We start from the raw sequence: 26,432 nt of genomic DNA, 5'->3' as shown, positions 1-26,432 counted from the left end.
CAGCCCTCAGAGACCAGTCCAGCCGGAGAGAGCGTCGTGTCAACATCTGGGGGAAGAGAAGAGAAGCCAAGCCAAGCCAAGAAGCCAAGAAGCCCAGAAGTCCGGACCTCCGCTCGCAATAGAGCTACATGAAGAGAGCGGAGGGGCCGGCCGAAGACCTGCGACACCGGGAGAAGAGGCCGGAGAGCGGAGAAGAACCAACCGGACGCCGGGAGAAGATGAAGCGGAGGGACCCCCGAAGCCGGAAGAAGACCCCCGAAGCCGGAGGAAGATCCCCCCCCCGGAGCTGTTTAATAAAATATTTTAAAAACCTGTGTAGTGTGTTTTATTACTTACACTTTTTTCCTAGGTAAATGGGTAGGGGTACCATGTACCCCATACTCATTTACATAGGGTGGGGGGCCGGGATCTGGGGGCCCCCTTATTAAAGGGGGCTCCCAGATTCCGATAAGCCCCCGCCCGCAGACCCCGACAACCAACGGCCAGGGTTGTCGGGAAGAGGCCCTTGTCCTCATCAACATGGGGACAAGGTGCTTTGGGGGGGGCGCAGGGCGCCCCCCTCCCCCAAAGCACCCACCCCCCATGTTGAGGGCATGCGGCCTGGTACGGTTCAGGAGGGGGGGGGGGCGCTCGCTCGTCCCCACCCCCTTTCCTGACCGGCCAGGCTGCGTGCTCGGATCGGGGTCTGGTATGGATTTTAGGGGGGGCCCCACGCCGTTTTTTCGGCGTAGCGGGGTTCCCCTTTATAATCCATACCAGACCTAAGGGCCTGGTATGCCCCGCGCTCGCCGCAATAGGAAGATTTGTTTTTCCTATTGCAGCGAGCGCGAGATGCAATACCATGCCCTCGTGTCGTATTTGGTCTGTCGGACCAGCCTACACACGAGCGGGCTTTCCGTCGGACCAGCACACACACGAGCGGACTTTCCGCCCGAAACTGAGTCCGACGGAAAGATTTAAAACATGTTTCAAATCTTGGTCCGGCGGGCTTTTGGGAAAAAGTCCGCCGGAAAAGTCCGCCGCCGCCCACACACGGGCGGATTGTCCGGCACACTCTGGTCCGCCGGACCAAGTATGCCGGAAAGTCCGACCGTGTGTACGCGGCATTAAGGTTTGACCTCATATTACATGGTTTTGGTAAATCTGAAGACAAAAATCTGCAGAAAATCTAATAGTGTGTATGGGGTTTAAGAAGAAGTATTCCAACAAAAAAAATTTTCTATAAATATTTTTGGTTCACAAGGATGTTCTATATAAAGCTACCCTTATACTGATTACAATTTGTCAGTTTTCAGCAGGAACCAGACAAATGTTGGCAGTCCCCACTGGACAGAACTCAATTGTCTGATGAAATCTTGAAGAGACATGTTAGAAATTTTTACTTGATTAGCAAATGCAGCCAATGATTAGTGTATTCTGACAGCAGTAGGTACAGCTGTCAAAATACAATTGACCAGGAGTATTCCTCAATCCATCTCTTTTGTGCAGAGGTGAGCTCAGAGAGAACAGAAACCTACAGTGCAGTAGCAGAACTACCAGGCCTTGGCACTGATGGGCACTGATAGGCAGCATTGATGGGCTCTGATAGCTGGTACTGATGGGCACTGACAGGCGGCTTTGATGATCACTAACAGGTGGCACTGATAGGCGGCACTAATAGGTTGCACTGATGGGCAGCGTTGATGAGCACAGATAGGCAGCACTGATAGGCTGCACTGATGGGCACTAATAGGCAGCATTGATGAGCACTGATAGGTGGCACTGATGAGTGCTGATAGGTGACACTGATAGGCAGCACTGATGGACCCGATAGGAGGCACTGATAGAGAGCACTGATGGGCACTGACGGGGCTGCACTGATAATCAGGGCACTGATTATTAGTGCCCTGAGTGTACTGACCGTCTTGCTGTTAATGGCTCTCCTTTCCTCACACAGAAACAGTATGGGAGGAAAGGACTGCTGATAACTGGCAAGTCTGTTTACATGTGGTAAAGGGCCGCTGTCAGTGGCCCTTTACCATGATCTGTGATCAGGAGTCAGGGTTCTGGGCAGGTTCGGATCCAGAGTCTAGTCTTGGGAGGGGCACTGCCAGAAAATATGTTTTTTGCGGACAATTTATCGGGGAAATGGCTGGTGTTGGCGCTTCAATCATCCTGGCACCATGGTTTATGGTGTCAGGATGATTGAAGCGCATTATCTCTATTATTACATTGTTACATTGTTGCCCACGGCTGCCTGCACAGTGAGAGCGGAACTGCAGGAATGCAGGGTGGGCGCTGGGCAGTGAGAGATGATGTCATCTCTCTGCTTCCCCGCCCACCGACCCGCTGATCGGCCAGCCGTCCGCTCACCCACCTATCTGCCCAGCTGCCCGCCTGCTCTCTCATCCGCCCATCTGCTCACTCACCGAGCCACACGCTCACCCGCAACGAGGGTTTCTGGGGGGGGGGGGCAATTGCCCCGTTGCCCCCCTGGATCTTCCCATGGTTCTGGGAGGGAAGAACGGGGCTCTGATGGAAGTGGGGGTCAGGGAAGATCTTCATGGTTTCTTGCACCTGGGCCCTGAAGGTTCTAGTTATGCCTCTACTACAGTGTATGGCCTGCTTAAATATATTTCTGTGGAAGAAATGTTATTTATAATCATGACTAGGCAGAATGTTTGGATGTTTAGTAATGTCTATTATTGGCTAACAGATGTTAATTAAGATGCCAGCTTTTGGGATGACTTATATGCCTTCTTCAGACTTTATGGGGTTGATTTACTAAAACTGGAGCAATTTGTTAATAAAACCTGGAAACTGATTGGTTTGTAAGCAGAGCTACACCAGATTTTGCACGTTCCATTTTTAGTAATCCCCCCCCCCCCTATATATTTCTTAAAATGGTTCTAAAACCCACGTATTTATATACAGAGTTACAAGGAGGAGTAATAAAATATAATAATTTAGAAATGTAACTATTTTTTTTAGCAATTGGTTTAGAGGTGTTAATAGAGTAACAGACTCACAGAAGAGGAGTTCAGACACAAATTAGGTACATACGACATGTATGCAGGTAAAACTATAACTGTATTAAGTATATTGTACTGTACAAAAATACCACTAGAAAACTCTATTAAACATGGAATATTGCCTTATTTTTGATAGCTGGAATTAACTCCCACACACATGCTATATGTAGGGTAATAGAAACCAGCAAATAACACATTGCAATAATCTCAAAGTGAATGGGAATTTAGTCTCTAGGTTACCAATGGTCAGATCAGTATCTTGTCCTATTTTTGCTACATTCCAAGAAATGAAAATAATGTGTATATAGTCAAAACCTTTTTAGTTTTAAACTTCATCTTAAACTTATGTGAATGTCTATGTCCCCATTAGGTATAATAACCTTCCCTTTTTGCCCGAGAGACCACTCTAACCAAAACAGAAACTGATAGGAAATCCAAAAAATCCCTCAAATATTACAGTCGTAACCAGAAAAAACATTTTTTCAGAGAGAACACGTGTTATAGTTACATGTGACAAAGAGATGCATCTCTACGATAAGGAAGTGAAGAGAAATCTTCACTGTGGTACAGAGAGAGTAAAAAAAGGCTTCACTTCCTGTTTCCCTTAATGAAAATGCCGGTACCTGCACCTGGAGCCAATGGATGGATCGGCTTGGGGTGCCGACATCATGAGATAACTGGACATGTAAGTGTCCTTATGTTAGAAGTCAGCAGCTACAGTATTTGTAGCTGCTGACGTTTCTTTTTTTTTTTTTTTTTTTTTTTTTTTACAGTCTAGAACTCCTCTTAAAGGTTCGGTTTACCCCCCATCCTACATCATTCTCCTAGGTGAATGACATCAGAGCTCCCAATGCCTCCTGGGATATGTGGCCATCTCAGCATCAGATAAGCGGGGAGAAAAAAATAGGGCGGAGGGTGAAATTTCTCTTTAAAGTGGAAGTAAACCCTTCTATCGCTTGCATCCAAGGAAGCTGCCATCTTGGCATCCATTAAATCTTCAACTGCTATGATGCTGCACATGTGATCAGGTATGACACCAGCCATTGGCTGATTTGACAGTTTGGTTGAGAGCACAACCAATGTGACAGTTACATTCCGGCAAGTGTCGGGAATGTAACTGTTTTTTTTAAACCAATAAATTGATGGATTTACTTCCACTTTAAGTACCAAAAATAAATAAAAATGCTTGGAGGTAGAATATTTTTGGTGAAGAAAAAAAACTTCCACTCGTTCCTAGTAAATTTGTATTTTGGCTGTGGTAGCATGCACAATACAGTGGACATCCCCAGCTTATACCTAGCATTTGTAAAATGCTATGCAGAGAGCAAGTAAAATATGTAGGATGGTGAGAAATGAACCAGGTAATGCACTTATGCAGAATGTACATATTTAGTTACTGCCCAGTGGCAGAGCTGGATGACACTTGATTTGGAAGAGGACTGGCAGAAGATGTCAGTATTTGAGGACAGAACGATGATGGGGAATGTGAAAATTGCATTACTGGAGGAGGCCAAACTGGCAGTAAGTGTGTTATAATGTCACACTGATGAGGTGTATGCCAAACATGGATGAAATGTGCCAGAGTACCCAGCATGATGTAGTGCAGCCACTATGTCATATGATGATGCTTAAAGGGTAAAATGCAGGTGGAAGGGGTCATTAGAGTAACCTTTGCTAAGACAGTGCAATAGACTATCATTCCATGTTCCACCTGGATGTCTGAGTAGACTACCATACAGATCCCAGGGAGGTGGTAAAAAGCTGTGGGCCAAATCAACAGCTAATAAACACTCTACCTTCATGGGTTTTTATTAGTGCCTTATGCTAGTAAGGACTACAAAGGTAATTCATGTTTTTTTTTAGTGCCGTATGCTAGTAAGGACTGCAAAATGTGTTCCCATCGTGAGGAACGAAGTGATACTTTTCAAGCTGAAAATATAAAACTCCACCAGCCTATTATACAGTACAGCCTATTTAGTACATGTCATTAATGTCATAATCTGCGATAAAGCATTTCATTGTAGTAGTATGGTATTATTGATATTCAATGTGAAAGTAAACTCAAGTCCTTATTTGCTGCTATAAAGCATCTACTGTTAAATATTTTGTTGCACTTGTTGTTGTGTTGCGAACTGAGCAACCTGCTAGCTACATTAATAAAGACATCCCAGGAATTGTGTTTATGTTAAGAGATACATTGTATGCCGAGAGCTGGATTCTCTATATAACCTGTTACAACTCTGTGGAATTGAAAGATAAGATTCAAAAGCTTGTTTGTAGTAAGCAGTATATGGCATCATTAAAGCACTAACTCCCACTGGAACTAATGTTGTGGAATTAACAAATGTCCAGCTGTTACAATAAATAGAGGCAAGTCTTCTTGGTGCATATGTAAAGTGTAAATGATAAATGTAGCACTTTCTTCTGAAGTCTTGTGGGGGAACACCGCCAATGGAGCATCTATAGAGCACTGTTAGCCTTTCTTTAGACAGAAAGATCATTAAGGGGGGTGAGCAGCTTTCTGATTTAGAGATATATAAAAAGACTTTTAAATTGTGACACAGAAGGATTGATTTATTTATTTTGCAAAATTTCCAATTACATCCACATTGGATACAACTAAGATTAGGACCTCTGATATAAGGGATTTATTTTTTACTTGTGTAACACATGGGAGTAATGCTTCATTGATACTTGTATATGAGAGTTTGGTGGTGTGAAGTTTTTTTTTTCATTGAAAGCAACACATTCATAACTTAAAGTGGGGTTCCACCCAAAACAACAAAAATACCTAAAAAATTCTAAAAAAACAAAACAAAAAAAAGTGGATATTTTTTTTTTTTCACTTACCTCTAAATGCCTGTTGCTAGGTGGTCCCTCGTAGTCTGCCTCTTCCTTTGCCTGGGCTGGTGACATCACTTCCCCCTCGGCACAGGAAGGGCTCGGCTCTGCTCCCTCCCTCCTGTCAATCATCTGGGAACCATTACAGGTCCCAGGTGATTGAACGGCCAATCACGGCACGCGGCGCCGCTCGCGCATGCGCAGTGGGTGCCAGGCTATCAAGCCACAGCCCGGCGCCCACAGTTGAAATGCCGGCGCCGACGAGCGGAGGGGGGGGATGAGCGGGGCTTCGATCCCCTGCATCGCTGGACCCTGGGAGAGGTAAGTGTCCAATTAAAAGTCAGCAGCTGCAGTATTTGTAGCTGCTGACTTTTAATTTTTTTTTTTTTTAATGGACCCCGTGGGTGGAACCCCACTTTAAAGAGATTCTAAAGTTTCTTTTTTCTTTTTTTTAACCACTTAAGGACCAGGCCTATTTTTCAAACTTGTTTACAAGTTAAAATAATTTTTTTTTTTGGTAGAAAATTATGTAGAACCCCCAAACATTATATATATATATATATATATATATATATATATATATATATATATATATATATATATATATATATATATATATATATATATATATTTCTAACACCCTAGAGATTAAAATGGCAGTTGTTGCAATACTTTCTGTGACACCATATGTTGATTTTTTTTTTTTTAATAAAAAAATAAGACAACAGTAAAGTTAGCCAATTTTTGTATATATTGTGAAAGATAATGTTACGCCGAGTAAATTGATACCCAACATGGCATGCTTCAAAATTGCGCCCACTAGTGAAATGGTGACAAACTTTTACCCTTAAAAATCTCCATAGGCGATGTTTAAAAAATTCTACAGGTTGCATGTTTTGAGTTACAGAGGAAGGGCTAGAATTATTTCTCTTGCTCTAACGATCGCGGTGATACCTCACACGTGTGGTTTGAACACCATTTCCATATGTGGGCTCTACTCACATACGTTCCCTTCTGCACGCGAGCTCAGCGGGATGGGGCGTGTTAATTTTTTTTTCTTAGTTATTTTACTTTTTTTTTTTTTTTTACACTGTTCTTTTTAGAAAAAAATATGTGTCACTTTTATTCCTATTACAAGGAGTGTAAACATCCCTTGTAATAGAAAAAAAGTATGGCAGGACCTCTTAAATATGAGATCTGGGGTCAAAAAAGACCTCAGATCCCATATTTACACTACAATGCAATATAAAAAAAAATGTTGTTTGAAAAAAAAAATGTCCCTTAAAGAGCTATGGGTGGAAGTGATGTTTTGACATCGCTTCCACCCTGCAATGGTATGGAGCCAGGTGGGGGCCATCTTCCCCTCACTCGGCAGCCAGCCAAGCAGGGGACAGGATCTGATCGCCTCCGCCACTGCTGGCGGTTCCGGTAAGCAGCGGAGGGCACTGGGAGGGGATGCCCTCTTCTGCCACCGATAAATGTGAATCCGCTGCTGAGACCACTTTTATCTGAAAGCGGACCACCCACTGAAGAAGTGGATACAGGGGTTACTAGCTGCTGCCATAACAACGATATTCCACTTTAAAGAGCCGCCTTATAATGACGGCGGGTGGTCCGTAAGTGGTTAACTAACAAACATGTTATACTTACATCCTCTATGCAGTTGGTTTTGCGCAGAGCAGCCCGGATCCTACTCTTCTCGGGTCCCTCTTTGCTGCTGCTGGTCCCTCCCTCCTATTGAGTGCCCCACAGTCAACAGTTCCCCATGGGGGCACTGGAGCCAAGTCACAGCTCCGTGTGTCCATTCAGACATGGAGCCCCGCCTGACCCCCCCTCTCTCCCCTGTTTGCCTAACTGACGTTGATTGACAGCCGCGGTAGCCAATGGTGCCGCTGCTGTGTCTCAGTCAATCAGGAGGAGTGTCCCAGATGGCTTAGACATTCGTGGACATCACTGGAGAGAGATGGGGCTCAGGTAAGTAATTAGGGGGTGCTGGGGAGGCTGATATACACAGAAGTTTTTTATCTTTAAAGTGTCTGTAAACCTAGTTACACCACTTTTACCTACAGGTAAGCCTATAATAAGGCTTATCTGTAGGTACTGTAAATATCTCCTAAACCTGCTTGGTTTAGGAGATATTTACCATATACACCTGCGCCGACGTCATCGGCGCATGCGCTGTGAAGAAACTGACTTCCATGCTGTTTCTTCACTAGCAAGTGCCATGACTGACGGCTCCCATGCGCATGCGCGGGAGTGATGTCACGCGACTCCGGCCAGTCACAGAGCCGGAGTCCACGGCCCCAGAAGGAAGCAGGGCAAAGATGGATGCGGCCCCCAGTGGGGACATCGGAAGGCTTCATTTGCTGGTAGGTGCCACATAATGGGCTAGTATGCAATGCACACTAGCCCATTATGCTTTTACTTTGCAGAGGAAAAAAAGAGGAAGTAAAACCCATCAGGGTTTACTTCCTCTTAAATGCATTAAGATGAAAAACCTTCTGCCTTTACAACTCCTTTAATATAAGATCTGGCATCCTGTACCAAGAAGGATAAAAAAGTGGCACATTTGATAACGTTTTTTGGAGTGTTACTATTTATCTGTTAATGGATATGTCCTGGTTTCCAGAACTAGTCATATTCATATGGTTTATCAAGTGATCGCTATGTGTCTGATTTGGATGCAGTTGATGTGAGTGCAGAGAGTGCAGTCACGCATAAAGAGACAACTTTGATTTTTACTTAGTACTTTGTGATGTTTTATGGTGAGAGGATAAAGATTAAAGGCTATTATATATATATATATATATATATATATATATATATACATACACTATATTAACAAAAGTATTGGGATGCCTACTTTTACATACACAAAAACTTTAAAACTTTAATGGCATCCCAGTCTTAGTCTGTAGGGTTCAATATTGACTTTGCCCACCCCTTGCAGCTATAACAGCTTCAACTCTTCTGGGAAGGCTATCCATAAGGTTTAGGAGTGTGTCTATGGGAAAATTTGACCATTCTCCAGGAAGAACATTTGTGTGGTCTAATGTGGACGAGAAGGCCTGGCTCGCAGTTTCTGATCTAATTCATCCCACAGGTGTTCTATTGGGTTGAGGTCAGGACTCAGTGCAGGCTGGTCAAGTTCCTGCCCCCCAAATTCGCTCATCCATGTCTTTATGGACCTTGCTTTGTACAATGGTGCGCGTTATATGAAAATAAGCATAGGCTGGCGGTCTTCTGTTGCACTAGCTACGCCACACATCTGATCATCGTGTGTAATAAGCTCTTATCTAATCTGGATCTATTCACAGACTAGTCGCTGTTTCATTTGGGACAAAACCCTTTTTAGAGTTGAGAATATTCACACAATAAATTGTGATTATTACTTCAATTATACAATCATGTGTGAAAAGCAAACTGCGGTTAAAGCCGGCCATGCATTGATTGAAATTTGGCTGGTTCAGGTGAGACTGGCCGAATTTCTATTCATGTATGGGCAGGGTGATCTTACAGAAGTCTGTCTACTGATCAACTTCTGTACAACCACCTTGTTGGGCTTTTCCTGATCAATCAGTGCTTCCAGATATAGCAGGCAGCACTGATCAGTGTATTCTGATGGCGGGAAAGTCTCCTTGCTGTCAAATTACAATAGCTTAGTGGGAAGAATTCTCCCATTCCCATTGAGTGTGCGAATGGGGGAATCAAGTCAATTTTTTTTTCAGCTGCCTTACTTATTTCATCTGCATAAATGGATAACTGAAGTATATACATATTTACAGTACATAATGTATTATCTGAGCATTCTCAACTCCTTTAGTAAATTAGGCCATTTATTTCAGCAGTTGTAAGTAAGGAAGCCTGACCAGTGGAAATACAGATACCCACTATAGAGAGAAACTACAAATGCTTATTTAAATATTTAATGGCAAATCTGTCTGTAATAGCAAAAAATTATTTTAAATCAAATAATACAACAATAATTCAGTAACATTTTCTATACTCTTTATTGGTGTCCCAAGGTTGCCTGCTGTAAACATTGCTGACACATGCACTTCATAATCATTTGAATTCAGCTAAACATTTCCTACAATTGCAGGCCCCTTCCTTATGGGTTTCAATATAAGCAGAGTAAATTAACTATGACAACAATGAAAATGTCTGTTTAGCTGTGCTAAATTTATTTATGAATAAAAATTAAGATATGAGTACCGTAATTTGTTTACTTACCGCATCTCCAAGTAGTCCAGGTTCTCCAGGTTCACCCTGTTACAAGAAAGAAGATAATAAAGGTCAGCAGTGGGTCACGAGGGGGGCCATTCTCTTCTGTCCTGTTACATCACTGGATATACAGTAATACAGCAATACAGTAATGAATGGGGGTGCACCTACCCACGCACCAAGAACCACTGGGCTAAAAACCTAAATTTTATTCAACCCACTTGTAATTACAAAAATAGTGCCAGATAGTAGGCTGTAAATGCCACATTGAGTGAGAAACTGCATAACCCAATGACACAACTGATGGTGTCACCCATTTGGTCTTAAAGTATCCACATCTAAAGGTTCAGTCAGATTGTGAGCAATAGAGGACAATCCTGTCACCTTCAGGTTATATAAGGGCTCTGCCTCTATATTATATGGTACTGCAGACAATAAAAGGTTTAATCTGGCTCCTTAAAGCCCAGCTTACCAACAGTGCCAACCTCTGCCCATCCATGCACTATTTGATTACATAATGTAGACAAGATTCAAAGCCAACTTACTTTGACAAGCAGTATCTCACTCATATAACCATATGTAAGAAAAGTGAAAACTTATCAAAAGACAAAGTTATTTAAAGTACCCATACCTAAAAAGGACCTAACATGTTTCACTCTAAAAAGAGCTACATCAGAGGTGCAGTATAGAAAAGCTGTTTTTAGAGTGAAACATGTTAAGTCCTTTTTGGATATGGGTGCGTTTAATTACCATCAGTTGTGTTCTGGGGTTATGCAGTTTCTCACTCAATTTGGCATTTATAGCCTACTATATGGCACTATTTTTTGTAATTTAAATTGGGTTGAATAAAATTTATGTTATTAGCCCAGCGGTTCCTGGTGTGCAGGTAGGTGCCCCCGTTCATGTTACAGTATAGTTAGTACCACTGCTAAGCACATTTTTAATATATGACCATATTGGTTTCTGTTCTGGTATGTTATTGGGACAGGGAATGAAAGGAAATCTCCTCAATAAAACACAGGCACAAAAAACTAAAAAACTAAACCAAAAACTAACTGGCAGTGGTTTTAACACTTCTGTACTCTATGGAAAACTAAAAAGATATGTTTTGTGTATATACTGTATATACAGTGTATATATCAAAATTTAAATTCGATCAAATGAAATCTATTCAATTAGGTTTGTGGAACACACTGGGAATGAATAAGTAATTGTAGCAATACTTGAACTGAATTCTGCATACTGTTCAACATACTTTATAAAAATTGCTAGTTGTTGCTTTGTTTTAAAATGTTCATCTTATGATACATGTATGGCAAAAAGAACTATTGTTTCCTACTGAGAAGAGAGTACTGAATTCTACATCTAATGTAGTGGTCTCTTTTAGTCTCTGTAGAAACTAATATCTACCTTTCACTACATGAAGTTCTAGAATTATACAGCGCACCACAGTTGAAAGAGCCATACGCGTATAAACATTGTATTCTAAGAACATGAATGCTTACTGACTTTGGATGTCACAATAGTTGATGCCAGAATGCATCTGTTACCCCATGGGTTATCCAGCCATGATGTGATATGTCATGATGTGCTAGTATATAAGAGCTGTCATCGCTGAGAGGACTTCCATCTTCACCCAGTCTACCTTCTGGGTTTCGCGGACTCCGGCTACTTGACTGGCCAGAGGGAGCGATGACGTGACATTTACAACACGGGCTCTAAAGGTTCGGTGCGGTATTCCGGATCTTCAGAGTGCATGCACCGGTGACATCACCGGCTGCATGCACTCTGAATATCTCCTAAACAGTGCAAGTTTAGGAGATATTCACAGTACCTACAGGTAAAACGTATTATAGGCTTACCTGTAGGTATACAGTGCCTTGAAAAAGTATTCACACTCCTTGAAATTTTCCACATTTTGTCATGTTACAACCAAAAACGTAAATGTATTTTATTGAGATTTTATGTGATAGACCAACACAAAATGGCACATAATTGGGAAGTGGAAGGAAAATGATAAATGGTTTTCCATTTTTTTTACAAATAAATATCTGAAAAGTGTGGCATGCATTTGTATTCAGTCCCCTTTACTCTGATACCCCTAACTAAAATTTAGTGGAACAAATTGCCTTCAGAAGTCCCCTAATTAGTAAATAGAGTCCACCTGTGTGTAATTTAATCTCAGTAGAAATACAGCTGTACAGCTGTTCTGTGAATCCCTCAGAGGTTTGTTAGAGAACCTTAGTGAACAGACAGCATCATGAAGACCAAGAAACACACCAGACAGGCCAGGCAGGTCAGGGATAAAGTTGTAGAGAAGTTTAAAGCATGGTTAGGTTATATAATATATCCCAAGCTTTGAGCATCACATGGAGCGCTATTCAATCCAGCATCTGAAAATGGAAAGAGTATGGCACAACTGCAAATCTACCAAGACATTGCCGTCCACCTAAACTGACAGGCTGGGCAAGGAGAGCATTAATCAGAGAAGCAGCCAAGAGGCCCATGGTAACTCTGGAGGAGCTGCAGAGATCCACAGCTCAGGTGGGAGAATCTGTCCACAGGACAGCTATTAGTCGTGCACTCCACAAATCTTGCCTTAATGGAAGAGTGGCAAGAAGAAAGTCATTGTTGAAGGAAAGCCATAAGAAGTCCCATTTGCAGTTTGCTGGAAGCCATGTGGTAAATAGGGATGGGTGAACGGTTTGGCCCGAGCATAAGTCAATGTTTGGACGTTTGATGAAGGGCCGAACAAAGGGGTCGTTCGACCATTTGTTCGGGCCCCCCAAACCGACCACAATGCATTGCGGTGCTGAACAGTGCATTGCAAGTCCTGATTTGCTGAAACAGTGAAAGCTTCAGCCAATCAGGGCACAGAACACTGTCAGAGTCATGATTGGACACTGTCATCATTACTTTATCGAATCATGGCTCATTGCTGCCCCACAGTATAAAAGTATTCTTTCAATGGCAGCCATTTTCAGTGTGAATTTGGTGTGGAGAGAGATAGAACAGGGCTCTGTTCAGTGCTATTAGTTAGTTAGTGTGCTATACTGTGCTATTTTGCTTCAATTGTCAGTGTAGAATATTCATTTAGTGTCAGTCTAGGGATAGTGTGAGTGTAGTGAGGAGGACCATTATTCAGCTTTGCATAGTGTGCAGCTAGAGTAGGGACATCTCTGATAGTTTCACTGTAGTGTAGTGAGACTGTGTCATTCATACATACAGTATATTAGTGTAGAGTAGGGACAGCTCAGATAGTTCCAGTGTAGTGTAGTCAAACCGTGTCAGTAATCTTTATATTAGTGTATAGCTAGAGTAGGGACGGTTCAGATAGCGTCAGTGTAGTGATGGTTGAACACGTCTATTTGATTGTGTTACTGCCATTTTAACGCCATTTACTTCTGTGTGCGTTACTGCCAATTTAACGCCATATAGTTTTGTGTGTGTTACTGCCAGTTTAACGCCATATAGTTTTGTGTGAGTTACTGCCAGTTTAATGCCATATAGTTCTGTGTGCTTTACTGCCAGTTTAACGCCATATAGTTTTGTGCGTTACTGCCAGTTTAACGCCATTTACTTCTGTGTGCGTTACTGCCAGTTTAACGCCATATAGTTTTGTGTGCAATACTGCCAGTTTAACGCCATATAGTTTTGTGTGCGTTACTGCCAGTTTAAAGCAATAACGTTTTGTGTGCGTTACTGCCAGTTTAACGCCATATAGTTTTGTGTGCAATACTGCCAGTTTAACGCCATATAGTTTTGTGTGCGTTACTGCCAATTTAACGCAATAACGTTTTGTGTGCGTTACTGCCAGTTTAACACAATAACATTTTGTGTGCGTTACTGCCAGTTTAACGCCGTTTACTTCTGTGTGCCTTACTACCAGTTTAACACTATTTACTTCTGTGTACGTTACTGCCAGTTTAACGCCATATAGTTTTGTGTGCATTACTGCCAGTTTAACGCCATATAGTTTTGTGTGCGTTTTCAGTGTAGTGTAGTGAGGCTGTGTCAGTAATCTTGACATTAGTGTATAGCTAGAGTAGGGACAGTTCAGATAGCATCAGTGTAGTGATGGTTGAACACGTCTATTTGATTGTGTTACTGCCAGTTTAACGCCATTTACTTCTTTGTGCGTTACTGCCAATTTAACACCATATAGTTTTGTGTGCATTACTGCCAGTTTAACACCATATAGTTTTATGTGAGTTACTGCCAGTTTAATGCCATATAGTTTTGTGTGCTTTACTGCCAGTTTAACGCCATATAGTTTTGTGCATTACTGCCAGTTTAACGCCATTTACTTCTGTGTGCGTTACTGCCAGTTTAATGCCATATAGTTCTGTGTGCGTTACTGCCAGTTTAACGCCATATAGTTTTCTGCGTTATTGCCAGTTTAACGCCATTTACTTTTGTGTGCGTTACTACCAGTTTAACGCCATATAGTTTTGTGTGCAATACTGCCATTTTAACGCCATATAGTTTTGTGTGCGTTACTGCCAGTTTAACGCAATAACGTTTTGTGTGCGTTACTGCCAGTTTAACGCAATAACATTTTGTGTGCGTTACTGCCAGTTTAACGCTGTTTACTTCTGTGTGCCTTACTGCCAGTTTAACACTATTTACTTCTGTGTACGTTACTGCCAGTTTAACGCCATATAGTTTTGTGTGCATTACTGCCAGTTTAACACCATATAGTTTTGTGTGCGTTACTGCCAATTTAACTCCATATAGTTTTGTGTGCGTTACTGCCAGTTTAACGCCATATAGTTTTGTGTGCATTACTGCCAGTTTAGCGCCATATAGTTTTGTGCGTTACTGCCAGTTTAATGCCATTTACTTTTGTGTGCGTTACTGCCAGTTTAATGCCATATAGTTTTGTGTGCGATACTGCCAGTTTAACACCGAATAGTTTTTTCCGTGCGTCACTGCCAGTTTAACAACATATAGTTCTGCGTTCGTTACTGCCAGTTTCAAGCCATATAGTTCTGTGTGTATTACTGCCAGTTAAACGTCATATAGTTTTGTGCATTACTGCCAGTTTAACGCCATATCGTTTTGTGTGCGTTATTGCCAGTTTAACGCCATATAGTTCTGTGTGTGTTACTGCCAGTTTAACACCATATAGTTTTTTGCGTTACTGCCAGTTTAGCGCTATATAGTTTTATGTGTGTTACTGCCAGTTTAACACCGTATAGTTTTGTGTGCGTTATTGCCATATTAATGCCATGTAGTTCTGTGTGCGTTACTGCCACTTTAACGCCATTTACTTCTGTGTGCATTACTTCCAGTTTAATGCCATATACAGTGGGGACAAAAAGTATTCAGACCCCCTTAAGTTTTTCACTCTTTGTTATATTGCAGCCATTTGTTAAAATCATTTAAGTTAATTTTTTCCTCATTAATGTACACACAGCACCCCACATTGACAGAAAAACACAGAATTGTTGACATTTTTGCAGATTTATTAAAAAAGAAAAGCTGAAATATCACATGGTCCTAAGTACTGTATTCAGACCCTTTGCTCAGTATTTAGTAGAAGCACCCTTTTGATCTAATACAGCCATGAGTCTTTTTGGGAAAGATGCAACAAGTTTTTCACACCTGGATATGGGGATCCTCTGGCATTCCTCCTTGCAGACCCTCTCTAGTTCTGTCCGGTTGGATGGTAAACGTTGGTGGGCAGCCATTTTTAGGTCTCTCCAGAGATGCTCAATTGAGTTTAAGTCAGGGCTCTAGCTGGGCCATTGAAGAATAGTCATGGAGTTGTTGTGAAGCCACTCCTTCATTATTTTAGCTGTGTGCTTAGGGTCATTATCTTGTTGGAAGGTAAACCTTCGGCCCAGTCTGAGGTCCTGAGCACTCTGAAGAAGGTTTTCGTCCAGGATATCCCTGTACTTGGCCACATTCATCTTTCCCTCGATTGCAACCAGTCGTCCTGTCCCTGCAGCTGAAAAACACCCCCACAGCATGATGCTGCCACCACCATGCTTCACTGTTGGGACTGTATTGGACAGGTGATGAGCAGTGCCTGTTTTTCTCCACACATACCGCTTAGAATTAAGGCCAAAACGTTCTATCTTGGTCTCATCAGACCAGAGAATCTCTCTCACCATCTTGGAGTCCTTCACATGTTTTTTTAGCAAACTCCATGCGAGCTTTCATGTGTCTTGCACTGAGGAGAGGCTTCCGTCGGGCCACTCTGCCATAAAGCCCCGACTGGTGGAGGGCTGCAGTGATGGTTGACTTTCTACAACTTTCTCCCATCTCCTGACTGCATCACTGGAGCTCAGCCACAGTGATCTTTGGGTTCTTTACCTCTCTCACCAAGGCTCTTCTCCCCCGATAGCTCAGTTTGGCCGGACACCAGCTCTAGGAAGGGTTCTGGTCATCCCAAATGTCTTCCATTTAAGGATTATGGAGGCCACTGTGCTCTTAGGAACCTTAAGTGCAGCAGAAATGTTTTTGTAACCTTGGCCAGATCTGTGCCTTGCCACAATTCTGTCTCTGAGCTCTTCAGTCAGTTCCTTTGACCTCATGATTCTCATTTGCTCTGACATGCACTGTGAGCTGTATGGTCTTATATAGACAGGTGTGTGTCTTTCCTAATCAAGTACAATCAGTATAATCAAACACAGCTGGACTCAAATGAAGGTGTAGAACCATCTCAAGGATGATCAGAAAAAATGGACAGCTCTTGAGTTAAATATCTGAGTGTTACAGCAAAGGGTCTGAATACTTAGGACCATGTGATATTTCAGTTTTTCTTTTTCAATAAATCTGCAAAAATGTCAACAATTCTGTGTTTTTCTGTCAATATGGGGTGCTGTGTGTACATTAATGAGGAAAAAAAATGAACTTAAACGATTTTAGCAAATGGCTGCAATATAACAAAGAGTGAAAAATTTAAGGGGGTCTGAATACTTTCCGTCCCCACTGTAGTTTTGTGTGCATTACTGCCAGTTTAACGCCATATAGTTTTGTGTGCGTTACTGCCACTTTAACGCCATATAGTTCTGTGCATCACTGTATGTTTGGCGCATTATATTGCAGTATATTATAGTGTATCCATGGAGTGTGTCTGTGTAGTGTGAGTACTCAAGTTAAATTGCACCAAACAACTCTTTACATTGATTAAAGTGCATCTACGTACAGATTTCAACTTCTTCTTTACATTTGCTTATAAGCACCACCCACTCCCTCCCAATAATGTCTGGGAGGACAACAAGCAGAGGCAGATGTTCCCTTGGCACTGTAGGGGGGCCAGTAACAAATGTGTCCACAGGCAAAGGTGGACATGGTGGTCAGTCCTCAGGCAAGGCATCATTTCCTCTGTTTAGTGAGTTTGCCCGTGCTATCCAGCCACAGCATGCAGAGGAGGTGGTGGACTGGCTTACTAAACCTTCCCCATCCTCCTCATCCTCTGTCACACAAGCAGAGACAAGTGTGCAGTCCCTTGCAGTTGTCAGAGTAGATAAACCTGCCTCCTTCTCCACATCTATTCCTGCCATAGCCCCAGCATCAGCCATTGAGGAGTCAGCTGAGTTATTTGACCACAGCATCAGCCACTTGTGCCTTGATTATGCCCAGCCATTACTGGATTCAGATGTTGGTTCTGAGGTTGAGGATGACAGGAACATGAGCCTAGAGAGAGGGAGGAACACTGGTAGACAAATTGGCATTCATGTTCCCTAAGCTGCAGCGTATTGCCAAGTTGTCTCCAATGGTAATGATGAAGATGGAGGAGATGGAGATGATGATTATGATGATGATTAGGTCACTGATGTGACTTGGGTGCCAGATAGAGCAGTGAAGGAAACTGAATGTGAGGCGGCACAACCCCAAGGAGGCCGACATCAAGAAAGAGTAGAGAGCAGCTACCCTATTCCATCACATTCTGCAGCTGTTATCTCCCTGCCCACTCCCCAAAGCTCAGCTGTCTGGGCCTTTTTCAGCACATCTGCAGCAGATCGCACTGTTGCTATCTGCAAACTGTCTCTCAGGCACATCAAACGTGGCAAATACACCAACCATTTGGGTACTCTATGCTTAACAAGACATTTAACGTCCAACCACTCAGCCCGTTGGCTAGAGCACCTAAAAGCCACACAAAAGGGGTACAAATCTGTCCCTCCCCCTCCTCCTCCTTATCCATTTAAGTCTGCCCCTGCTATACCGATTCATTACCTCTCAGCAGCCTCCACTGACAGGGATGATGGTATAGCACAGGGTGTTCCGGGTCCTAGCAGCACATCTGCCAGCAGCACACCACCAGCTGTAGACTGTAGCCGGCAAATTTCTCTGCCCCATCTGCTGCAGCAGAAAAAAAATACAGTCCCTGCCACCTACGTGTCCAGTGTCTAAATGCAAGCTTGTCAAAGCTGTTGGCTCTCCAACCTCTGCCTTTCAGCCTGGTGGATTCTGCGCCCTTCCGTGAATTTGCACAATGTGCTGTACCACAATGGCAGGTTCTCAGTCGCTAGTACTTTGCACGTAAGACCGTTCCATCCCTCTACCATCACGTGAAAGGGAATGTTCTGACATCATTGGGTAAGGCAGTCAGCCATAAAATCCACCTTACTGCTGACACGTGGTCCAGCAAGCATGGACAGGGACAAAACATTTTGTTTACAGCACACTGGGTAACGCTGCTTGCAACTCGAAAGGATGCAGGACAGGGCTCGGTGCTGCAGCTTGTTGTGCCCCCACATTGCCTTACAGCTGGTGGTGATGATGCCAGACCTGTGAGCTCTACCCCCTCCTCCTCCTCTACCACCTCCATGCCCTCCTCTGCATAATTGTCCTATGAACATCAGGTACCCCCTAAGCGTTCAAAGGGCTATTCCCAGAATCAGGCTAAAAGGTGCCATGCAGTGCTTCAGCTGGTGTGTTTAGGGGACAGGAACCACACCGGAGCAGAGATTCTTGCAGCCCTCCAGGGACAGGCCCAGAGGTGGTTCACACCACACCAGCTGGAGCCAGGAATGGTGATGTGCAATAATGGCTCAAACCTCCTGTCCACCCTTAGACAGGGAAAGTTGATACATGTGCCATGCCTGGCACATGTCCTCAATTTGGTGGTGCAGCATTTCCTTAATACGTACTGGGGGGTTGCAAGATGTGTTAAAGCTGGCCAGAAGAGTCTGCAGCCATTTCAGGCAGTCATACACAGCCAGCGCTCGGTTGGCTGAAATTCAGCGGGAAATCCACCTGCCCGTAAACCTGATTTGTGACATGCTCGACTTTGTCAATGCTGCAGTGGCTATATATGCAGCAGAGGGCCATCAACGAGTACCTGTGCGAATACGGCATGACGACAGGCTCAGGCCGCCTCTGCTTTTTTTTCTCATGCCAATGGCTGGGGAATAAGGATGCATGCACTGTATTGTCACCATTTGAGGAGGCCACAAGGATGGTGAGCCGTGACAGTGCATGCATCATTGACACAATCCCTGTTGTGTTCCTGCTGAAGTAGACTCTGCATGGCATTATGAGTTCTTGGGCTGCTCTGCATCCAGCGTGCTTTCAGAATGGGCATTCAGTGCTGCAAGAAGTTTCGTTACTGATCATGGAACGCGTCTGTCCACAGACCGTTTGACGTTTATAAAAATAAATCAGTCCTGGATTACCAGCTATGAAGCCCCTGATGCCGATGTCACTTATTAAGTCTTTTTGGAATGTGGAATCTCTGCAGGACTTCGAGGCTGCCTAGCTTTGAGGGTGTTTAATCATTTCATCTGGAAGAATGTTTTTGGTATAGGTTTCATGGGCACAATTACCACCCAAAGAACAATTTTTCAGCACTTGTTTGACAGGTGCATATCATTGCAATTTTTTTTGCCTTCATCAAGAGCACCTCTATAGGTTTTCGGTGGGAAGGCGCCACCGACACCCAAAGACCAATTTTTCGGTACCTGGTTAACAGGTGCATATCATTGCAATTTTTTACAGCAAAGCCAATTTTTGCTTTCATCAAGGTTACGTCTATAGGTTTACGGTGGAAAGGCGCCAGCGCCACCGACACCCAAAGACCAATTATTCTGCACCTGTTTGACAGGTGCATATCATTGCAATTTTTACAGCAAGGCCAATTCTTGCTTTCATCAAGATTACCTCTATAGGGTTACAGTAGGAAGGCACCACCGATACTCAAAGACCAATTTTTACGCACCCGTTACTTCTATACAAAGTCAAAGTGACACCAGAAAAAAATCTCTAATCTTGTTCCTAGTGCACTACATTGTGGCCTCATCATACATACGGGTTCCCCAGCTGTTGCTGAGCAAAATAAAGGCAGCTTGCAGGGAAAATGTCATTTATTTGAGCTTTATAAATGCAATTATTGCTGCAGCAGATTCTAGACATGGTACAGATCTGCCACTTTACAGGTAGACTAAGGGGACCCCCCAGGCACTATATTGGAAGGAATTTTTCATTTTTAGGCTTTCACTTTAAAAATCAAAAAATCTCTGCTCATTTAAAAATTTAATTTTTCACAAACTTTTTTTTATTTATACATGTCCCACAGGGCAGGACCCAGACCCCTATAACCACTGTATGCCCAATTACTTGCATATAAGCCTTCAAAATGGGACGTTCGGGTTCCATTGACTTTAATGGGGTTCATTATTCGGGTCCAAACTTTCGTGGTGTTCGGAAGTTCTGGTGCGAACCGAACAGGGGTCCGTTTGGCCCATCCCTAGTGGGGAACACAGAAAATGTGGAAGAGGGTGCTCTGGTCAGATGAGACCAAAACTGAACTTTTTGGCTTAAAAGCAAAACCCTATGTGTGGCGGAAAACTAACACTGCACATCACACTGAACACACAATCCCCACTGAAACAACCCTAAACATACAGCCAGAGCTACAATGGAATGGTTTTGATCAAAGCATATTCATGTGCTAGAATGGCCCAGTCAAATTCCAGACCTAAATCCAATTGAGATCCTGTGACAAGACTTGAAAATTGCTGTTCACAGATGCTCTCCATCCGATCTGACAGAGCTTGAGCTACTTTGCAAAGAAGAATGAGCAAAAATGTCACTTTACAGATGTGTAAAGCTAGTAGAGACATACTCAAAAAGACTTGCAGCTGTAATTACAGGAAAAGGTGGTTCTACAAAGTATTGACTCAGGAGGGCTGAATACAAATGCACGCCACACTTTTCACATATTTATTTGAAAAAATTTAGGAAAACCATTTATCATTTTCCTTCCACTTCACAATTATGCGCCACTTTGTGTTGGTCTATCATATAAAATCCCAATAAAATACAATTACTGTATTTATTGGCGTATAACACTCACTTTTTCACCCTAAAAATTGGGTGCAAATAGCACGTGCGTGTTATACGCCAATACTTCAATTTTAGATGCCTCGGAGGGGACAGGGAGGGGGGCGGGATGAGCGCTGTCAGATTACATACAGGAGAATTTCATGTTTACTCGGCGGCCTCTGTAAAAGGAAGTCCCCTCTCCTGGGCCGCCCCCCTCCCTGTCCCCTCTAGGCTGCGGATGGGCATCGATCAGGCTGCACTGATGGCAATGGTGAGGTTGCTGCATTGATGGCGATGGTGAGACTGCTGCATTGATGGCAATGGTGAGGCTGCTGCATTGATGGCAATGGTGAGGCTGCTACATTGATGGCAATGGTGAGGCTGCTACATTGATGGCAATGGTGAGTCTGCATTGATGTGGACTGACGAGGTTGCATTGATGGCACTTGTGAGGCTGCAGATGGGCATTGATGAGGCTGCATTGGTGGCAATGGTGAGGCTGCAGATGGGCATTGAACAGGCTGTATTAATGGCAATGGTGAGACTGCAGATGGGCACTGACCCTTATTTTGCTTCAAAGTTCCTTATTTAAAATTATTTTTTTTCCTGAAACTTCCCTCTTAAAATGAATGTGCGTGTTATACACCTGTGCGTGTTATACGCCAATAAATACGGTACTTTTTTGGTTGTAACATGACAAAATGTGGAAAATGTCAAGGGGATGAATACTTTTTCAAGGCACTGTAAGTGGTAAAACTGTGACAAAATGTGCTTTTTACATATTTGCATGTAGTTTTCAGTGATACAACTTTTAACTCAAATCACAAAGGCATTAATTGCATTACAATGCATTATTTGTTTTTTTTTTCTACAGAAAAGGGATTGTTTAATCACTGAGGTCATTACTGCTTTGATCAGTTTAATATTATGCACATATGTTTTATTTGCACATGTGTCATTTGTTTGATTTTGTTTAGACTGTGAAAGTCAATTTATAAAGATTAAAGTGGTTGTAAACTCTGTTACACCACTTTTACCTACAGGTAAGCCTATAACAAGGCTTACCTGTAGGTGCCGTGAATAGCTCCTTGACTTGCTGGTGCAGTTTCTTCAGTACTCGTGCTGTGACTAGTGGCTCTAGCGCGCATGCGCAGGAGTGACGCTGTGATTGACCGGAGCCGCGAACCTGGAAGTAACTCCGGTGGAAGATGTCGGCCGTGTACTCGCCATGCCAATGCCGATTCAGGGCATAATTCTGAGGAAAGTATTTCATAAATGAGCTAGTGTGTGATGCATTATGCCTTTGTCTTGCAGAGGTATTTTTTTTCCAAGGTTTACAACCTGTTTAAGGCGTGAGTTATTTGCTTCAATTTACTGGGATGAATGATCTGTTTTAACTACATTTTTTATAAAGCTTTGCAAATGTTAAATGTCTATTTCCTGAAATAACAATTAGACATCTAAACAAAATCTTTATCTGTGAACAAAATATTTTAAGAGAAAATTACCATCAGATGATATAATTAATGGAGGTATATATATATATATATATATATATATATATATAATGCTTCCATCTTGGTGGATTTAAGCTTTTTAATGTGTGAAACAATTATGTTGAGTGCCATATATTTTTTGCTTGTTTGGAAGTCTTTGTTTCTTATTTATTGATAAAACAATATAAATGGCAGCCTTATTATTTTTTGTCCATCGTGTAAAAAAGTTCTCTACCTTTTGTCCTACAGGACCACGTGCTCCAAATAGTCCCATAGATCCTTTAGAGCCTGCTTCACCTTTCACACCCTGAAAATCAACGAAAAGAATAGGATCAAAATTATTTTAACTCATGAGAAAATTATAAATATGTAAAATAAACACTGTTGTTAAAATACGCATGTATCTTACCAGAATCCTGGTAAGTAAGGATGAGCCAGTTTGCTCTGTTTTTGGTTATTTGGAGCAGAATTTGGGGCACTTCAAAGAAGTTCAAATGCCAAACCCAACTCTATAAAAATCTATGGGAGCCGAATCTGTCGGTTAAAAATGTCCACTTTCTGGGGTAATAGACAAGAAGTTCTCAAAAATAAAAAAATAAATAGCATGGGTGTGGGGAAATGCCTTGGGCAATATGTATGAATGGGAAAAAAAAACATTTTTTTTGAAGAAATTACATTCAGCCAGGTACATTGATTTTTTCAATTCTTAAAGTGTTACTACCCCACAACAGTAAAATCAGTTTGTATATGCAGTAAAGCATGCTTGTTATACACGCTGTGGATCCTAAGGTGTTAATCCTGAGCATTGTGTAAAAAGGCTGTTTGATCCATTCCTCTCTGATCCTCCCCTAATTCCACAGTCCTCTCCATCTGCTGATAGTACCGAGCCTTGGAGGCACTCTGCACATGCTCAGTTTGGTGTGTATTGCTAGAGAGTTGTTTTTTTTTCCGGTATGCATATGATTGGCACAGGGGGACCTTTGCAAAAAATAAAAATGTGTGAGGGCCCCGTAAAAATACATACAATACCATTATTCGGGACATGCAGCCTGGCCAGCCAGGAAAGGGGAGGGACAGGGTATGCCTCCTCCCCCCTGGACCCATACCAGGCTACATGCCCTCAACATGGAGGTGCCCATATTGATGAAAACAAGAGTTTCTTTCCCAGGACCCTGGCAAAGTGGTTGGAGGGGTCTGCAAATGGAGGGCTTAATAGAATCTCTTTTTTTGCCTCCTGCTGAATGACAGGGTGAGTGGATTATGGCTGTTATATACAAAGAGGTAGGGCCTCTCAGGTGACATCATTGACTATATACAGTATATGGTATGTACATGGTCATATTTGGTGAATGACATCACAGGTTCCAGTGACATCACTGACCATATATGTTCATGTCTATATGAGGTCAATGACATCACTCGGGAGACAGTGCCCCCTTGTATTTAACAGCTGTAATCCACCGAACGTGTCATTCAATGGGAGGCAAGTAAACGGACTGGGCGTGTCTCAGAAGTGGCATGTTTTTTCATTTAGTGGGTTGGCGAGTATCATGTTTTGATGTACATCACTGAATGATGTGATTGACAGTGTGCATTGTGGGACTCTTTTTTTTTTAAAGAACTTGTCAAAAACCGTGTTTTTGTTTTTTTTTTCTGTTTACATGTTTTGTGAATGAGTAGGGGTACTATGTATCCCATAATTATTCACATAAGGGGAATAGTATCTGGATGCCCCCTTATGGTTAAAGGGGTCTTCCAAATTCAGATAAATCCCCTGTTCACATACACTGTCAACCAAGGACCCTTGTCTTCATCCGCATGAAGATAAGATGCTTTGCTAGTGGTTGCCACTTGGATTTACCCTCTCTTTTGCCTACCTGTTTTCTTACACTGGCCACCAGCCTCCTCCCATTTTCAATAGCATCTTTTTCATTTTTCACAGAGCTGCCCCTCGCTTTTAGGCATCATGCACATAAAGCTTTATAAATACTGCTTATACAGGCATTCAGCATTTTTTTTATGCCTATATTCCTTTTTAGTTAAGCAGTAATATGATTGGAGCACACTTACTTTCTCTCCAGGTGGTCCATCTTCTCCCTTTTCTCCTTTGTCTCCATCAAAGCCAGGATGTCCTCTGTCACCCTATGTTAAGAGAAACTTTTGATTACTAGGGACCACGTCACACCACAATTTTTGCATTCTGGATGTGTTTCTGCATGCGTGTTTTTGATGCATTCCAGTGCGTTTTTTCCCATCTTGTTTTGCTTCATCTCAATTATGGATGATTGAGGACATATGTGTTCCTGTGCATTTTTATGCATTTTGCCAAGTTCCAGATGTGTGACATACAGAAAAAATGCAATGTGTTCTGGTTGCACTTGAATGCACTGCACTGGTGTGAACTAGGGAAATTGGAATACATGTTAAACACTGTTCTTGCATGTTTGATGCAGAAAAAAAATGCATTGGACTGCTTATGGTGTGAACCAGCCAAGTCACTTGACAACTTTTCAAAACATAGTTGGCTACACTGGAAATGTACCCACATTTAAAAAATCTTGAAAAAAGCACAAAATTGCACTTAGCAAATCTTGTTGCTTCTGGCAATTCTGGCAGTCCTTGGATCTTTTTCCATGTGGGTGACAATGCTGAAGAGCCTGCTGTGAATTCACTGCAGTGTTTCCACCCTCAGCAGCCTCATAAGGCTGTGTCACTATGCACACTGAGGAGCAGTCATCAGCGTTGTCACTGCTAAAATCTCTCTTGTTCTTTGCCAGTCATGTTACATGATACAAGAGTGCATGCTGTATCTGAAAGAAGTGATGCAGGCCACTTTTGATCCTGACACACGCTCAGGTAGACTAAAGACCTCAGTAACCCTGGTGATGTCACAGAGGCAAAAAGGGACTTTGTACAGCCTAGGAGTAGATAAGTAAGTAAGAAAAAAAATGGTGGTGGTGGTGGGGGGAGGGGGGGTGAATGATGGTAAAAATGTTTTAAAGCCTAAAGCCTCATACACACTAGTATTTTTTTTTTTCGTTCAACCCAGCAGGGCTGAACGAAAAAAACCTTACAGCTCAGGAGGAGCTGCTGTACTAACTATCCAACATTAGAACAGCGATCTCCCCTGCTGTGCTATTGTGTTATGATGACCCCCCCCCCATCAGAACACTCCGGCCAATGGCTGAGAGTGCTGACCAGGAGCCAATCGGCAGACCTTTTTCCGTCATGTCCCTTCGACAGAAGCTGGCCGACTTCTGTCAGACTGACTCCAGTACACACAGGCCGCCTGACATTCGGCCCATGTGTACTAGGCTTGAGTGCAGTCAGAATAAAAAACTTACAATCAGTAGGATGTGTCCCATGTGCTCACGCCCCATCTAATACAACTAAGGGGCTGTCACAGGGTCTCATTAGGAGTGCCCAGCTATGCCTGCCCTTTCCACCCAGCTCCATTCACAGAAATCATACTACAGTTTTTATGAATGGAAAGTGATCTATGAATAAAGTATGAGTGGGTGATTGATAGGTCCACCCCTCCATTCATAGATTATGTTTCACTCATAGATGCTGTAGTACA

At 42.7% G+C, this 26,432-nt stretch overlaps 1 protein-coding gene across 1 annotated transcript in view; it reads right to left on the bottom strand.

The window, feature by feature from the left end:
- The window catches only part of LOC141131772 (uncharacterized), a 759,715-nt gene that overhangs the window by 235,721 nt on the left and 497,562 nt on the right, over positions 1–26,432 (bottom strand). Inside the window, exons 84-86 of the mRNA XM_073619424.1 lie at positions 24,923–24,994; positions 23,088–23,159; positions 10,086–10,121 (exon numbers count right to left, since the gene is read on the bottom strand). Of these exons, the coding sequence (XP_073475525.1) occupies positions 10,086–10,121; positions 23,088–23,159; positions 24,923–24,994 (180 nt within the window). The remainder of the gene's footprint in view (positions 1–10,085; positions 10,122–23,087; positions 23,160–24,922; positions 24,995–26,432) is intronic.

Source organism: Aquarana catesbeiana, linkage group LG03, assembly GCF_042186555.1.
Source record: "Aquarana catesbeiana isolate 2022-GZ linkage group LG03, ASM4218655v1, whole genome shotgun sequence".
NCBI classification, from domain to species: Eukaryota; Metazoa; Chordata; class Amphibia; order Anura; family Ranidae; genus Aquarana; species Aquarana catesbeiana.
Note: the sequence above shows the minus strand (reverse complement) of the source record. Positions and strands in the feature narration are given on the sequence as shown.